The sequence below is a fragment of the Alligator sinensis genome, unplaced genomic scaffold (assembly GCF_000455745.1).
Source record: "Alligator sinensis unplaced genomic scaffold, ASM45574v1 scaffold61_2, whole genome shotgun sequence".
Lineage (NCBI taxonomy): Eukaryota > Metazoa > Chordata > Crocodylia > Alligatoridae > Alligator > Alligator sinensis.
The window spans coordinates 1024632-1042751 of record NW_005842108.1 but is presented as its reverse complement, the minus strand read 5'-3'; the positions used below and the strand labels follow the sequence as shown (position 1 = coordinate 1042751).

Below are 18120 nucleotides of genomic sequence, written 5' to 3'. Positions count from 1 at the left end.
CTCCATTTAGAACTTTGAAAATAATGAAAATGATTATCATTACTTACGTGGTCTCTCTTCTTAATATGCATGTTATTCTAAAATGACTAGCTGCATCGTAAAGGTCTATGTAACTGTTAATGTCCAAATAAGTTTTTACTAAATGTTTGAGATTTTAAACAAAGTCAATCCATACTGTCAAACACTGCACTAGGGAGCACAGAAGTAACGCATGACAGGCCCATTGTACATGCAGTACACTACAAAATAGTATGAGCAGCTCTGGACTCAAATGAATAAGCCACATTACATCTGTTTCAAGGCAATGTGCATGTTGAGTGAGCATACTGTGCTTCATTCCCTACTGTGGTCCTTTAAGAGACCAGTGTACACTAGATAAAAAATACTTGACATGATACTATACCTTATTAATCCATTCAGTTAGTGGGTTAACTACAATACTCCATATTCTCCAGAGATGCTCCTTATTTTCCACCTGTTTTGCACTGTCATTAATGATGCTGAACACAGATTCACTGAATGCCAAAGGAGATGTAGGACCAGATAAAACGTAACTCACAAGGATTTCTAGATTTGTGAAGAACCTAAAAGAAAAAAAATTAAACAATTAAAATGACAGACATGACTGACTGGTGGGACAGGGCAGAAAGGGAAGTAATATTTATTTGAAATTCACGAAAAAAAGCCCTCCTTGATCAATATATCGAAGATAGAGCAAAGCAAGGCAAGTTTATTTAAAAACAAATAACCCCCACCCCAAAATACACATTCTGATAAATCCTTTGCTGGGACACCTACCTCTCTTCTGTTACACACCATTCCAAAAGATTAGTACGGAAAGGCAGTTGAATTAAGAACAAAGCTGGAGTCCCCTTGCAAGAAGAAAATAAAAAAGTATTTATTAATCAGAATAGTAAAGAGCATATTGTTCATCCAAGATAATGGAAAATTAACTCATTCAAATATATATGGTGTACATCAATTCAACTAAATGGGCCAGGAGCTTAGTTATAAATTTCAGATGCTAGTGAATAAACTTCAGTATAAAAGCCTAGAGCTCAAATTTTAAAGGTTGGAGCAGGGGGATGTGAGCACCCATTAAGATTAATGGAATAGTTCATATGTCAGAGCTACTGGTCCAGGCTGTATTCATCTACCACATACCACTCAGAGGCTGCCCGTGCCAGTTGTGGCACTTGGCAAAGGTTGGTCACCCCAGGTCCAGACTATCGCTTGCAATTCCTGTGACAAAACTGTGTACTTAACAATGTTTACTAACAAGTAGCTTCAAAATCTCTTTCTGTCCTGAAGATCTACTAACATTTCAACTTTTTCAACGTACGCAGTTAAACACTTGCAGTGGGAAAAATATATCAACGATAAATTTACTTCTAGCCATTCTAAGCCACAGAACTGTGTGGTTTACAGACTGTGCCACATATTTGTAATATACTCTAACTTTTCCCTTGAAGCATAAATGCAAATAGAGTTAAAGGTTTTACTTACATTTAAAAGATCCATATCAGCAACCTGGTATGCTGGTGATCCCAACACTTTTGGAGGCAATTCCTTAATTGTAATTTCTATAAGGGACTGAGGAAGGAGTGTGAAGAAAAACAAATGTGTTAAATATATACAAGGATCCTTCAGAAAGGAAAGTGCTTACAAGTACCAAATACTAGCAAGTGTGAGAAAAAATGCTAACACATCCAATTTAAGGCTTCTGGTATAGAAAGAAAGCAATCACCTCTGAAATAACATAACTTAGGAAGAAAAAGAGAATCAATGACCCAATAGCACAAGTTTGACAATAGATCTGAAGGTTTCTGGCAGGTTCTACATAGCCTGGTCACAAAGAACTCGGAGATCTTATTCAAATGAATGGAAAGAGAGCAGTCAAAAACTGGAGTTTTGGTCCATCTACTGCAAGTTAATCAGATGGAACAAATGTAGGATATTTATCGAATACAGGTTAAAGAAACTAAAACAACACCCGCACCCCCTCCCTCCTCCAAAACACAAAATCTTACCAGTGTTTTCTGGACAGGAACTGCACTTGATTCAACTATGTTCTTTAAGGCTTGAAGCAATATTGTTAACACTTCTGAACCCTGCCTCTCCTTTTTATGGCCTAACAAATAAATAAATATATTTAAACCAGGTATAAAGTTACAGGAATATGCAGAACAAAAGTACTGGTCAGTTTCACTAAAACTTACTTTTTTGTAATTAAATTGGTTCCCCAAACAATATTGAAGTTGTCAATTTTTAGTTCCATTATGCTGTTATGATGAACATGGGTAACAAGCTCCTTATGGAAACAGATACTGAAATGTTATTTATAAAGCTACCTAGATTTTTTTTTTAAATTACAAGGCTGTTCATCCTTTACTCCTCCCCTATATGTACTCTTAAACAGCTAGTGTTGGTTTTTGCTCTTGGCTGTTTACACAAATTTGTTTCTTACAGTGGAAAATTTCCATCACTAGAAATGATTCTTAGAAAGGGAGCAGTACAGATATTCAGGTCTGCAACTCCCCTGCTCCTTGTACCTTGCCCAGGATGATCCCAGTTTCCAGAAAGTACAGTCCTCCCATTTCCAGGGGACTGGAGCAGTGAAGCAAAGCCCTGCAATGAGAAGCAGGCAAAGGGCTCACAGCACTATTCCCTCTGCTCAGCTTCCAGTGCCCGAAAGTCTAGCAGATTGAGCTCCCATGGCAAAACCCCCATCTGCTCCACACACCTGGGACTCTGGTGCTAGTGGGAGCTTTGCCCTGCTACCTTGGAGAGAACCTCCTTAAGCCCAGGTCCCAGCCTGGTCAGGTTCTCTTTGATCTCCAGGGCAGCAGTTTAAAAGCTAGCATGGCTGGGATCTGGGCTTGGGAAAGGGCCCTGAAAGTCAGGCTTTTAGATGGTTATTGGCACCTTCATTTATGTTTTCCAATTTGCAAGGCTTTCCTTAGAGCCTGGCACCTGGTCCCACCATCTTTTAAACTGCTGCCCCCGCAGCTCAGCTGAGCAGCTGAGGTGGGGCACAGACGGGGAAGTGGGGGGGACAACAAGACACAATGCTACTCCCTGTGCTTGGCTCCTAGTGCCTGGTAGCTGAGCAGAGGGAACAGCAGGACAAAAAGACTAATCAAAAGTTCATGCTGTGTGTTTAGGGCACTTCCCTAAAAAGGAGATGCCAGTAGCTCTAGTCTCTCTTCCCATGAATTTCACACTGAACAATTACTGCATAAAACACAAAGATCATCTTGGGAGCAGAACCCAACACCCCGATTCCCCTATCCTAGGGATTAGTGTGCTAATCACCAGACAGAAGAGCTGTACTCCCCCTTATCTTCTTCCTCACAGCCAATGAAAGCTCTCACGTGCTCTCTAGTCTCTCAGAGCACAGCTGTATCAGAAAGAACCAGAAGCTCCTTATGGTCCTAAATCATTTAGGTGCTTTGGAAACATAAGGGAAGGTGCCAAATAGTCTAAAAGCTTACATTTTTTTTTTTTGAAAGCAAAAAAGCTAAACCTTCAAAAACATAAACCTATTAAGAAAAATTAATACAAAATTTCAGGTCTTAAATACTGCAAAAATACACATATCCTTGAGCAGACAAGGTTCCTTGGGTGAATTTGATATCTTTTATTAGACCAACCCAAATGGTTGGAGAATAGTTATTAAGCAAGCTTTCGGGTTCAAAAACCCTTCGTCAGGCTCAGGAAGCTGCAGCAGTTGGTGTGTGCTCTTCCTGGATGGAATGAAAAGTTCAGAAGAGCACACACCAACTGCTGCAGCTTCCTGAGCCTGACGAAGGGTTTTTGAACCCGAAAGCTTGCTTAATAACTATTCTCCAACCATTTGGGTTGGTCTAATAAAAGATATCAAATTCACCCAAGGAACCTTGTCTGCCTATATCCTTAGACCAACACGGCTACAACCTACACCCCTGCATATCCTTGAGCATGTTTATAGGCCCATTGACTTCACTAGGGATTATTCATTAGTTAAATCATATACCTGCTTAAGTGATTTTCACATTTTTTTCATACCTACTACAATTTTACCCTACTCTTAATAGGTAGTTGTAATACTCAAGTTTTTAAATTAATTTTGCAAAGCTTCAGCCTGAGCCAAAACAATGTTTTCAAAAGTTAAACTATCTTGATTTAAAGATCTCAACCTATCTTGAAACAATATTATTTTAAACAAGGCGAAAACAGTGTTTAAATCAATATGGGAAAACAGGAACAAGAACTATGATAAGAAGATCAGATGGATATAAATGTTTGCATGCTTGCACCTGAAAGTTTTCACGGTTTTTATATATGATATGGCATTTATTACAAGTCTAGAGTACACAGAACTGTTACTCAGTAGGGATCACTTCATTGTAAAGATCACAAAACGTAGCCATTTATGCACGTTACAGGTGCATGAATCATACAAAAGATTAAATTGCTTCTGGTAGGTGTCACACAAGAAGGACATTTTAGGAAAGGTCTGGCTTCACGAACCAAATGCTTCCATAGGTAGAATCAAAGAATTTATGTTTTAGTCAACCATAACATATGTAAAATAAATGTCATTACCTGACTCAATAGCTACCTTCACATAACTGATCATATCCTTCCAGACAACATTCAGCATGGCATCTACAAGACAAAGTGAAATTTCCTCTTACACTGATAAGAAATGAACACAAGTAGTAACCACAAAAGAAAGCTGATGCTCAGGTTTGGACCTTGAAATCGATTTCAAATTTAAATGTACATCCTCTACACAAAAACACAAAATTACATGCAGTGGTAACAAAAACTCCATTTCAATTATTTCACATTATGCTATTAAAAAACTTTGTTTTCTCGGGGGTGGGGGGTTGGGGGGGGTGTTCATGAACGGCAGGGAAAACAAGTTTATTCTATGATGAAATTCTTACCAGGAACTTCTTTTCCAATTGCAATGAAGCCATCCTGAACTGCATTTATAAGCGTGCTTGCATGCTTACAAAAAAAGGAAGGGCTACTGATCAGTGGATATTGGAGAGGCTCTAGGAGGGTAAATAAAAAACACACACACATTATATCAAACCAATGTTTTATGCAAGTACTCGCAAGAGACAAAGGAGAATAATCAAGAGCAGTGTGTGTTTTAAGTGTTTTATCAGATGTTAATACTGAATTAATTCTCATATGGTGTCTTGTGTATTATGTGCATCTTTAGATTTAGCAAAATGTTGTGGAAAATAAATAATCTTAAAGACTAGCCTCTGTTTCAAAAGTACTTTGAATAACATAGTACAAATACCTAGACTAAGTACAAGTTTGCTTTGCTGGGCAAAAGTCAAAACATCTGGCCCCATCAAGAAGTGAAGCAGCATTTCAATTCCCAAGAGCTGAATGGAGGGAATCACCAACATTCCTGCTATGCTGGAGTTGAAATTAAGCCGTGGGGTGCCTGGACTTCCAAATGAATAAGAACCTAAAAAAAAAAAGAATTACAGTTCTTGTAAGTATCCCACCACTTTATTTAAATGAACTAATTAAGCCAGAGAAAATGGATTCAAATGTTACTATCAGGCAAAGGTTCTCTCTACAAGTGTTTCCATTTTTTATACTATGTACATTATTCTTTGCAAGGATCTCAAAGCTAGGAACACAACCAAAATTGTCAAAACCTCAACAACTTTGTGCTTTAGATATAAAAAGTGTCTTTCATCATTTTAGCAGCTCTCCTACCATTGCTACTATGTATGAAAATTACTAGTTGCTCATGTTTCCCTTGAGAACAACAACTATTTTTCAAATTACTTTGGACATTTATGAAAAGTTTGCTTCTTGTCACATAGTTTCATAGTTGGTAGGGTAGGAAGGGACTTGAGCAGATCATCAAGTCCGACCCCCTGCCATGGCAGAAAAGAGTATTGGGGGTCAAACAACCCCGGCAAGGTGTTCATCTAGCCTCCTCTTAAAGACCCCCAGGGTAGGAGCCAGCACCACTTCTTTTGGAAGTTGGTTCCAGATCCTAACCGCCCTGACTGTGAAGTAGCACCTCCTGATATCTAGCCTGAATCTATCCTCTGCCAGCTTGTGACCGTTATTTCTTGTCACTCCTGGGAGTGCTCGGGGGGAACAGGGACTCCCCCAGTGCCTGCTGGTCCCCCCTGACTAATTTGTAAACGGCCACTAGATCCCCCCTCAGCCTTCTCTTGTGGAGGCTGAACAGCTTCAGGTCCCTTAGCCTCTTCTCGTAGGGCCTGCCCTGCTGACCCCTGATCATGCGGGTGGCCCTCCTTTGTACCCTCTCCATGTTGTCCACATCCCTCCTGAAGTGCGGTGCCCAGAAGTGGACGCAGTACTCCAACTGTGGCCTGACCAGTGTCGCATAGAGGGGGAGGATCACTTCTTTGGACCTGCTTGAGATGCATCTGTGGATGCATGACAAGGTGCGGTTGGCCTTCCTGACCCCGTTCCCACACTGTCGGCCCATGTTCATTTTGGCATCAATAATGACTCCAAGATCCTTTTCTGCCTCTGCACTGACGAGAAGGGAGTTCCCCAGCCTGTAGGTATGCTGCTGGTTCTTCCTCCCCAGGTGCAGCACCTTGTACTTGTCAGTGTTGAAACCCATCCTGTTCTCATCTGCCCACCCCTGTAACCTGTCTAGGTCCGATTGCAGCCTATTTCTCCATTCTAGCGTGCCCACTTCTCCCCACATCTTAGTGTCATTTGTGAATTTGAGCAGGGTGCTTTTTTACACCCGTCCAAGTCGCTGATGAAGATGTTGAACAGTGCAAGCCCGAGGACCAAGGCCTGGGGGACCCCACTGCCCACATCCCTCCAGGTCGAAAAAGACCCATCCACCACCACTCTCTGGGCACGGCCCTCCAGCCAACCAGTGACCCATTTGACTGTGTAGGTGTTGACGCCACAGTCCCCTAGTTTTTTAACAAGAATGGGGTGAGAGCCAGTGTCAAAGGCCTTCCTGAAGTCCAGGAAGACTACGTCCACCGTGACACCTGCGTCTACGGATTTTGTGACCTGGTTATAGAAGGCCACCAGGTTGGTCTGACAGGACCTGCCTCTAATGGACCCGTGTTGGTCGCCCCTAAGCATAATCTCCCCTGCTGGCCCCTCATTGTAAAATGTTGATAAAGAATTGTCCTTAATTTTTCCAAGTTGAAATAGCATATGTAAAAGGTAAACGTTTGATAAAGGTATCTCCTGAAATAGAGCCCTCAGTTATGTCAATTGAACTGACCTGTAAGGAGCACTTATAAGCTTCCTGGGTCTCATTCACAATAATTTTCCATTCTTTCAACCCTATCCATGTCCTAATTCCAAAAGCGTGGCCTGCCTGCAGCAGCGCCATTAAATGCACCGCATCTAGGAATGTGAACAGTTAAAAACTTAACCAATCAGCTCAGCAATAACCAGTTCTAGCTTACTAGTTATAGTTTAGATCGGGGTGGCAAAATATAGCCAGTGGCCCAGATACGGCCTGTGGAGAGGCTTTGTCTGGCTCGCGGTGGGTTCCTTGGTCCCGCCCAGTGGAGGCACATGCATCGGCTCCTATGCATACCCCACTTACCCTCAAACCTTGCCCCACAAACCACACCCTCCTTCACCTTCCTTCGCACACAATCGCCAGTGTTGAGACAGAAAAAGATCTTGGAGTCATCACTGATGCCACAATGAACATGGGCCGACAGTGTGGGGACGCGGTCAGGAAGGCCAACCATACCTTGTCGTGAATCCACAGATGCATCTCAAGCAGGTCCAAGGAGGTGATCCTCCCCCTCTATGCGACACTGGTCAGGCCACAGCTGGAGTACTGCGTCCACTTCTGGGCACCGCACTTCAGGAGGGATGTGGATAGCATTGAGAGTGTCCAGAGGAGGGCCACTTGTATGATCAGGGGGCAGCAAGGCAGGCCCTATGACTGGAGGCTACGGGACCTGAACCTGTTCAGCTTCCAAAAGAGAAGGCTGAGGGGGGATCTAGTGGTAGTCTACAAACTAGTCAAGGGGGACCAGCAAGCATTGGGAGAGTCCCTATTGCTCCGAGCAATCCTGGGAGTTACAAGAAACAAGGGACACAAGCTAGAGGAGGGTAGTTTCAGGCTAGACATTAGAAAGTGCTATTTCACTGTCAGGGCGGCTAGGACCTAGAACCAACTTCCAAGGGAAGTGGTGCTGGCTCCTACCCTGGGGGTCTTTAAAAGGAGGGTGGACGAACATCTGGCTGGCGTTGTTTGACCGCAGTACTCTTTCCTGCCACGGCAGGGGGTTGGACTAGATGATCTCCTCAGGTCCCTTCCGACCCTACCAACTATGAAACTATATATACCACAAACACTGCACCCACCCACACCCTCCACCACACCTGCAGGCCTTTAGGGGAGCACTGCTCACTGCTGCACGCAAACAAACACACGCACCCACACACACTCCCAACCACCCTCTCCCTGCGCACACCCCACAATCCCCCCACAAACCCCATACCCACGCACACATCCCCACAACGCACCCATACCCACCCAGAGACACCCATGCATACCCCTACACTCCACATACACCCCCCACAAACCCCATACCACCCACCCATTCACCCCCACAATAAACAGAAGACTTCATTTTGAGCTATTATGCAATCACTTCTATATATAAACAAAAACGCACACAAATGAGGATAAAAATATTTTTAAAAAATAAAATTAAAATATCTTATTATTTCATAGATTTCATAGACATCAGGGCTGGAAGGGACCTCGGAAGATCATCGAGTCCAGCCCCCCGCCCAAAGGGTAGGAAGTCAGCTGGGGTCATAGGATCCCAGCAAGATAAGCATCCAGTTTCATCTTGAAGGTGTTCAATGAAGGCGCTTGAACCACCTCCGGTGGCAGGCTGTTCCAGACCTTGGGGGCTCGGACAGTAAAGAAGTTCTTCCTTATGTCCAGCCTGAAACAATCTTGAAGTAGTTTGTGACCATTCGACCTCGTCATCCCTTGGGGCGCTCTGGTGAACAAACGTTCCCCCAGATGCTGGTGGTCACCCCTGATAAACTTGTAGGTGGCCATCAGATCACCCCTGAGCCTGCGCTTTTTCAGGCTAAAGAGCCCCAGGGCTCTCAGCCTGTCATCGTAGGGTCTGCTTCCCTGACCTCTGATCATGCGCGTGGCTCTTCTCTGGACTCTCTCAAGCTTCTCAAGCATTATGGATGCTTGATTTTTAGTAAATAATTTAGTTTACATACATATTAACTAGGTCTACTTTGTTAAAAAAAGCTATAGCTGATCATGGAAATGTACACAGAGGAAAGCTATTTAAATACTGCCTATGTAAAGGTGATGTAGTATAAACAGACAAACATATAATTGAGGTATGCTTATATTCAAAAGTTATCGAACCATTATGCCATACAAATAACCATTTTGAATACAGATGGATGTTTAGCATCACAGGGCTAAACATTATCTGCAAAGCAAGGTACAATGCAAGATACTGAAAACCGTATTATCTTACGTACATTGTCTTGTACCATTCAATAGATACTGATCACAGTAAATTCTAATCTGATTTATAGCTGTTAATAGGCTTAATTCATACCTGATTTCTGTGTAGGTGCTGCAGTGGCTGATGCACGGGGAAGAGTTCCTTGAAGTATGGAAAGAGTTCCTTGAAGTATAGCAGAAGAATCTGGACTTAAAGTGCTTTGGATTAATGGAACACAAACCTGAAAAGATATGAAATGCCAATGATAATATGTATGTGATGGCAGTGATAGAGAAATGTAGCCATGATGGTCTAGGAATTATGCAAGGGGAAAAGATTTTTATAGGTAAAAGCTTTTATTGGACCAACTGGATAGTTTGGATAAGTCAGACAAGCTTTGGAATGTAAAGCATTTTCTTCATGCTTTGCGTTTGAAAGCTTGCCTAACTTTATGCCAACTATCCAGTTGTTTCAATGAAAGATATCACCCATAAAAAAATCCTTGTCTCTTGCAATACGCATGACACACACAAAGAGAAGTTAACAGCAAGAATCAGTAAGCCCTACCCCCATTTGAATCAGGGGACTATTACCACTTGTACTTCACAAACTGTCATAATTTGTTGCAGCAGCAGCCTCTCCCTCTGTCACATGTAGAAAACTACTCACATCTTTAGGACAGGATTGTCCACTTGGTGGCCCACATCTGGCCCACAAGCAGTTAACATACAGCCCCTGGGCTCCAGTCCTGTGGCAGCCGGGGTCTCAGACAGGACAGCATGGCAGGAAGCCTGTGAGCTCACTGCCTATCTGACAACATTGTAATAGGCTACCTAGACCTGTTGTGAAATTTTAATCTCTGCAAATTTTCCAGACCAGGTTAAACAGATACTTGGCTGAAATGCTTTATTCAGGGGTGATGCAGCATTAGGCAGAACCGTTCTAAGCAGTTGTGTACCACTAATTTACACAGCCAGACTACTGTGCCAATATTTTCCATCTTACTTCTGTAGGTTTGTTTATTTACTGAACATTGAACTGAGGTTAAGTACATTTTTCAGTTGCATGGATTCATATGCTCTTAACAGTCCAGACCTGAGCAACATATGTGGTTGCAAGCTCAGATCCAGTGGGGTACAGCAGTACAGTTGCACCCTCTCCCTCCTCCCTGACCCAAGCTCTTGATTCCTGCTCCCAAAAGTTAAAATTAACTGCTTGGCAGTGGCAGCAACATTTCTAGTCAGACAGGAATGACAGTCAACTGACTTTGTGGCTCATTACAATCTACCTGACTAAACATTCTTTGCTCCACAGGTGTTAGCCACCCTCTCTCCTTTTTAATGGCATAGACATTGCATTATTCAAGATATCCTTTCTTCTACAATTCTGCTGTCTGTTAGCCAGTCCTGGTAATCTTCTATTTCACAGCCCTTCAGATTCTCAGTTCTAGCTAAAAACGAACTCAGGTGAGGTAAATATGACAGTGAAATGATGGATGCACCATCAAGATGCTCAAGAAGGTTAGATTTTGTTTTATGAGTCTAAGTAAGAGATGTATATTTAACTATCATGATTATAGTAGTAACAGAACAACATTCTTTGACTATTTTTGCCTAGGTTTTAGTGTTTTTTAAACTTTATATATGAAGTCAGTGCATATTCTAATAAACTTATATTTCTTTTTGCTCTGATGTTAAGCTGAATAATATAGTGTTAGGCCCCTAGAATATTTCTAAATCTTCTAGCTCCTTTTTAACTGGAGAAAATTGTATGTGGCTGCTTGCAGTTGTTGGGAAAAAAAATGGCATTTTTTAAACTCAGTGCACAGCCCAGAAGAGGCAGCACCTTAGCTGGACACAGATCTCTCTATGTCTTTAAAGATCGGGAGCTTCAGAGGGGGGGGGGGGGGGGGGGGGTTGGTGTTTTTTTCCTAACAATTGATTGAATCAGCTTTAGCTAAAAACACCAAAAAGCCCCACTGAAGAGCGATATTAACAGATGCTACAGAGATAGATTTAACTAACATGCTGCTGTTTCTGTTAAAGCGCATTCCTCCCCCCCGCACCAAAGTCTGCAAGCAGCCTATTATATTATATGCGAAGGTGCACCGCCTTTTTCAAAATCCAAGATATGTTCATGGTGGGGTGTCCAAATTTAACTGTTTAAATATTCTTCTTAAAGTTTAGCATTTTTTAAAACAGATCAGGTTTGATACCTACAAATATGACTGTCTTTTTTGTAACTGTTTTAGGACTGAAAGTGATAGACCAGACAAACAGGTACAGAAAAGTTCTCAGAGATGCTCAGCTCACACTAACAGAAAATTGTTTTAACAGAACAGTTTAGCCTATGTGCATTTTTGTTACCTGTTCAAAGTTGGCAGGCAGCTGAGGTCCAAGTCTCACCAATAAATACCACCAAACCTCCAGTTTCGTCAATGCCAAAGCCTCTGTTCTCACATGGATAGAGCTCAACGGCTGCATTAGCAATTTCAGCCTTTTTGCACTGCACAATATATCTTGAGGAACAAAAAACATATTTTAAGAGATGCAATGGGAAAAAATACTAAGTTATTTTGCAGCACAGCAAAAAGGGAAATTTCTAAACTGTAAGGTTCCTTTCTTTCAATTAATAACTTCCAACCAAGCAAGACTGTATCTTCTTACTCAACCATTTCCAGTGTACTCAATATTATCAATTATAACAGGAAAAGAGAAAGTTATTCTTCCATTTTTACACAAGAGCCTACCAGAACAGATACAGAAGGTGTGCTGTGAATAACCAACATTAGAAGAGTTATTTTATTTAAAAATAAGACACAGGAATATAAAGAAAAAAAAAGATTATCCATACAAATCTTGAGAAAAAAAATCCCAGTGTCAAAAACCCAGTTTTGATGTAGAAAGTGAAAACTTTAAGTTCTCTAAATAAAGCGTGAAAAATTAACAACAGGGATTTCTGCAATGTTTTTAAGGGTGTCCATACTTGTAGAAATCTAATAAAAGATTTGAAGTATTATATCAGATAAATGGCATTTCTTTTTCTAGACACAAAGCTTACAGCACACATTGAGGGGCTGATCTTGAGCTGAAAAGCCTGCAGAGAGTCTGAGCATCTTTAATGCTGTTAATCTACATCCTTAAGGATCTTTATCATGTTTCCTTATTGAATTATGAATTTAGGGAGAATGAACCCCGCCACCTTATACAAGCTTAGAATCAGCGCAGAACAATGCAAAATGTGCCCTTAGTCATGACTGGTAGAAAGGATGTATTATGTAAGGCTGCTAGACTTTTCTCCCTATAAAATGTTTACCTTGTGTTTGGGACAATGGGCAGAGGTCCATTTGTGGACAAGAGAATTTGAGTAACTGGACAGCCTTCCAGGACTTCCTATACTAGCTCATTATTCAATGCAGAATCCAGGAAAAGTCTCCTAACTGTCAGTCAATTCTCCAGAAACACTGTGCTAGCCATCTCAAAGACTACCTCTCACTCCATAACGAAGAGATACCATGACAGTTGAGCACTGTTGAAATGATTAAACTATATACCAGTAAGATGAAGCTTACAAACACAGGGGCAGTTCTCACCCTATACCATGGAACTTCGCAGCCCAGGACAATGCAACTGTATAATGTAGCTTTGTGTCCTTGCTCTGGGAGCCAATGGGCTCTCCCCTGCGCAAGGACATTTAAAGCCACTGTGTAAAACCCAACCCAGCTGTCCATGGGAGCTCCTCAATGCCCAGACATATGTGCCCCAGCATATACAGCTGAGCTTCAGGGAGTTCCCAGGTCCCCAGCTGTATGTGCAGTTTTCATGCTGGAGGATTGGGGTGGGGAGGGGACGGGGGATGGACGACGACAGACACGAGATGCACACAGAGGTCAGGGACACAAGCAGCCGAGTATGGGGAGTCTTGTATGCACCTGGCCAAATATGGACTGTGAAATGGAGAGCTCCCTGATCCACAGCTGACTGTGTTACAGTCTTTTTCACCACACATGCACTTGGCTGCACTCATGCTGGGTATGGACAACTGAATACCAGGAATCTCACTTGTCCAAGTGCAGGCAGCTGCATGCCTCAACAAATGGTGATGAGGATCCCCAAAAACACATGTCCCGCTATGCATGTCTGACATAGTAGGACACATGATTTTTTAAATCTGTGACAATTTCTCAAATCCTAATCATGCCACTACTGACAGCTGCCAGAGGCCTTTATTTTAACTTGCAATCACCCTTTAGCTCTTCAAAGAATCTATAAAATCTATATCCTTTTATACAGCAAATAACAAGAAACAGTAATTCATTTTTAACATGCATTACAGCGACCCTTAAGAAAAGGGTGGAGAAATTTGTATTTGGAACTTTGGACATGTATGTAGGCATCATAGATGTTAAAGTCAAAGTAAACATTATGAACTCAGGACCGAAACAGAATGCCGCCTGATGTCTCATTTGTGCCACCATAAAAATTTTATGGAGATGCAAACAGACTTTGCTACCCTTTATCAGGCCATATCAAAAAATCAGTGTCACAAGAAACGGCAGTAAGATTCTACTGCTTTATTGCAACGGACTTCTATTACCTCTATGGCAGGAGAGTGTGGGCAACCTGAGCTTCCTGCAAACTCCAGCCATCCGGAGTTGTGCTCTTTGCATGAGAGGGCTGTTCTAGCCCCGAGACCAGAACAAACCTCATCTGTGCTTATTTGTATTGGACAATTTAGCCACCTGCCCAAGTTTCCCCCACTTAGAGGCACTCTGGGGAATCTCACGGTGCCTTTTGATAATGGGGGAAAGCCAGGGTTCCCTGCTTAGAAACCCAGCCCTGATCTCCGGGGTGCTCCCTGCAACGAAGGAAAGCCTGCACAGCCCACTTACTCAGACCTGCCCTCAGAATCTCTAGGGACCTATCTGGGTAAACAGGGAAAGTCTAGCTTTCCCCACTCACCCAGACCTGTCCCCAGGGATGCCAGGAGCAGGTCTGGGTGAGCAAGGAAATCCACACTTTCCCTGCTTATCCAGGCCTACCCCTGAAATCTCTGAGGACACATCTGGATAAGTGAAGAAAGCTGGGCAGGGCTTGAGGAGCCAAACTCTGCCTAAAAATTCTGAGGATACACCGGATCAGGTCCTAAAGCTTCTGGAGAAAACACTGCCCCTTGTTTCACACCATCAAGAGGCAGGACAAGTGGTGACGTGTTTCACCCAATGAAGCAGATCAGCTGTTCTGTGACACTTCATAGCACAGCTGCTCCACTTTATTCAGCGAGATCTGTTTCCAGCTTCAGAGATCAGCATTAGCCATCTGCAGTTCCAAGTCTGAAAGATACTGATCTCCCCCAAAGCAAGGCAGTATTCCAAAGTTTTATTTAAAAAGTTTAGCTATCTTGAGGAACATTGCTATATGTACTGCACCACGAAATCCAGCAAGTACCATGGCTGAGATCTCTAAATTATTTGTGAAGTATCAGGAAAAGACTACAGGAAAGACTCAATGCTTGGATTATCTCCATGCAAGGTAAGCAATCTATGTTTATAGAAGTCTCTACATGCTCATTCTTGAATATGCAAATGATGAATAAATATCTCCTTTGGGCCTATTCATGGATGAGGAAAGATAGTTTTCAGCTATTCCTCTTGGCTGTTCTATCATAATCTGCAAGTGGATTTTGATGATGAAACATCAGAATATCTTTGAGAACATTTCTGCAATACACAGGAACCCTAAAGAGTCCAGAAGTTTCTTTTTAAGTTGTACTATCTTTATTCATGTTTTGCCACAAGGAAAGATATACCAGCCATGTACAAAATGTACCAATACTTTTGGGATACCTGTTTGGAGGGACAGTCACATTTAAAGTTTTATGCAAGGCAGAACTGCATAAATGCTTGTCTACTTCCCAAAAAAGCGCCATATGTACCACCACTACTGTGTTTGGACTCAAAACTCAAGATATGAATGAGGGTGTTTATAGAAGTTTCAACGATCTTGAGAAGGAACCTGAACCGTGGATCTCCCTGCAAATGATTTTTCCTTATAGGGAAATCTGCTGGAATTCTTATCCTTTGCCAATAAAGCTACTGCAAAGTCCAAGCTGGAAGAAAAACACGCATGCATGCTAGGTTAGAAGCACTGGATTTCTGTAACAAAAGGGGGAAGTCGAGGATATATACAATGGAAAATAACTCTAAATTACTTCATCACCCAATACTGCAGTTTACGTTCTTCCATACTTTTAGTGTTCAGCTATCTCAGACTTGACAATCAGCTCAGTATCACTAGCTTGTACCCTTCTGTTTTTAAAATATCTGGTTCTGAAACAGATATTGTAAAGGGAGACAGCCATTTGGCTACAAAATCCAACAAACAGAAAAAGTTAGAATCTGCTCCCTAGCTCCAAAATGATATCTTGTGACAATGCTAACAAAGATCTGTTAGTGAAAGTAAAACAGCAACAGATATACAGAACCTGTCAAATACCATGTTAGCAATTTCTAGCAATGTAGGAAGAATTGCGTAAAGTGTGTCAACAATATTTTTAGGAGACTTTCCTTGCTTGCTCCAAGTTGAGTTGGGAGACTATGTTTGATGTCCAAAATGGAAAAAAGGGTTGGGAATGCTTCGTAGTTTCCAAAAACGAGAGAGAAAGAACACTGGACTCTCTACTTATTTTTGGCTAATAGTAAAAAAGGTTACTAATTTGAAACTGTGTTTAGTATGGTAGAATTTTACTAATGGTTACTTTATAAAGCAGGTATTTGAGGTGCTCCTTGAAATGGCAAAGGCTTCACCTGCATAACAGGAATGAAAAGAGTCTTAACTCTACAGCAGGTACAGAGGGATAAAATGCAGTCTGGCTGGGCATGTTAGGAGGAAAACATTCTATCAATGTGTGTCACTTTATAGGAAATATTGGAAAAAATAAACATACGTTATTTGCTACTGCATTATGGTGACAAATATAAAATCAAATATAGATATAGCTGAAAAATGTATATGTTACCTGTGGCCCTGAAGGTTCTCCATAGCATGATTATTAGGAGTGTGTCAAGCGGGCCCTATTAGATTCGGATTTGGCCCAAATCAGGGACAGTAATTCGATTTGTTGATTTGGCTCACTATCCCCGATTTGATTCGGCCAAATCCGAATCTGAAGATTTGATGCCGATTCGGAGAATTGGCGATTCGGACATAGACACAGCTTTAAATGTTTTTTCTACATACCTTGAGGTACCAGTGCAGCTTGTTAACGCTGCAATGCTGGGGTGGATAGTGTGTCCCACAGGAGTGTGGGGGGGCCCTCCACATGCTCGGTGGTGAACCCAGAAGTGGACTGGAAGTACTCCTGGTCCACTTCTGGGTCCACCAGGGAGTGTGCTGGGGGCCCCCCCACGCCCTGCTGGCTCAGCAATTGGCTGAAGGGGGAACCTGGGTGGCCCCCCTAAGACCCAGGAGGCACCAGTCACTGAGCCGGCGGGGCGAGGGGGGGCTCCCTGCATGCTCCCCAGCAGACCGGGAAGTGTACTGGAAGTGCTTCTGGCCCAATTCTGGGTCTGCTGCTGAGCATGCTGGGGAGCCGCCCACACTTCTGTGGGACACTCCATTCGCCCCGGCATCTCAGCATTCACCAGCCACCTAATACCTTGAGCTATGTAGAAAAACATCTAAACTGTCTCTATGTCTGAATCTCTGAACCTTTCTGAATCGATTCAGAGTGCCGATTCAATTCGTAAAGATTAAAGGGCCCTTTGATTCGATTTGGATTCAGAGATTCGGCCACCAGATCGCCACTGAATCGAATCAGGGAATGAAGCTTCACAAAGCTGTGCAAAGCTTTGGCAGCCAATTCGGAGAAGATTCAGCCCGATTCAGGGATTGAATCTCCGAATCCAAATCGAGTCGAGAGACCAATTAAAAGCTCCAAATCAATTTGAAGCCTCCGAATTGATTTGGAAAAGCTTTGGCCGATTCAGCCAGCTGATAAGTCTGTTGGGGTTGGGAAGGATTGGGGTTGGGACAAGCTACCCAGCTGGGGCCTGGGACACAGGACTTGGTGGGGGGAAGGGGGGGTGCAGAATGCAGGCACAGCAGTGCTCAGTGGGGGCTCTGCCCTGCTGCCACTTGCCCAGTGGGGGGCGGGGGGGCAGGCGCAGGTACGGGCATGGCTTGCTCCGTGCACGAGGGGGCAAGCGACAGCACGACAAAGCCCCTGTTCCGAGTGCTGCCGCACCTGCACCCCTCCTCACACCAGCTGGCAAGCAGTGACAGCGCCCACCCACCCCACAACTAGCAGCAAGGCACAATCCCCATTCCCAGCACCGATGCAGGGGCAGAAGCACTGGAAGTGGGGACTCCGCTCTGCTGCTGCCTGCCCAGGCAGCATTTTGGGGGGGGTATGTGATGCAGGCACGGCTCACTCTGGGAGAAAGGGGGCAAGTAGTAGCAGGTCATAGTCCTCACTCCTAGCACTGCTGCACCTGCATCAGCGCTGGGAGCAGGGGTTCTGTCCTGCTGCTGCTTGCCCAGCAGGGAAGCAGGATGCAGGCATGGCAGGGCTGGGAGTTCTATCCTGCTGCCACTTACCCCCTTCTGACTAAAGCGAGTCATGCCTGCATCCC

The 18120-nt window shown here is 43.1% G+C and overlaps 1 protein-coding gene across 1 annotated transcript in view; it reads right to left on the bottom strand.

The window, feature by feature from the left end:
- Positions 1 to 18120, bottom strand: part of RIF1 (replication timing regulatory factor 1) — a 61751-nt gene that overhangs the window by 30464 nt on the left and 13167 nt on the right. The window contains exons 9-17 of the mRNA XM_025205188.1: positions 11855 to 12006; positions 9603 to 9729; positions 5303 to 5476; positions 4935 to 5045; positions 4588 to 4650; positions 2031 to 2131; positions 1507 to 1593; positions 799 to 872; positions 404 to 584 (exon numbers count right to left, since the gene is read on the bottom strand). Of these exons, the coding sequence (XP_025060973.1) occupies positions 404 to 584; positions 799 to 872; positions 1507 to 1593; positions 2031 to 2131; positions 4588 to 4650; positions 4935 to 5045; positions 5303 to 5476; positions 9603 to 9729; positions 11855 to 12006 (1070 nt within the window). The remainder of the gene's footprint in view (positions 1 to 403; positions 585 to 798; positions 873 to 1506; positions 1594 to 2030; positions 2132 to 4587; positions 4651 to 4934; positions 5046 to 5302; positions 5477 to 9602; positions 9730 to 11854; positions 12007 to 18120) is intronic.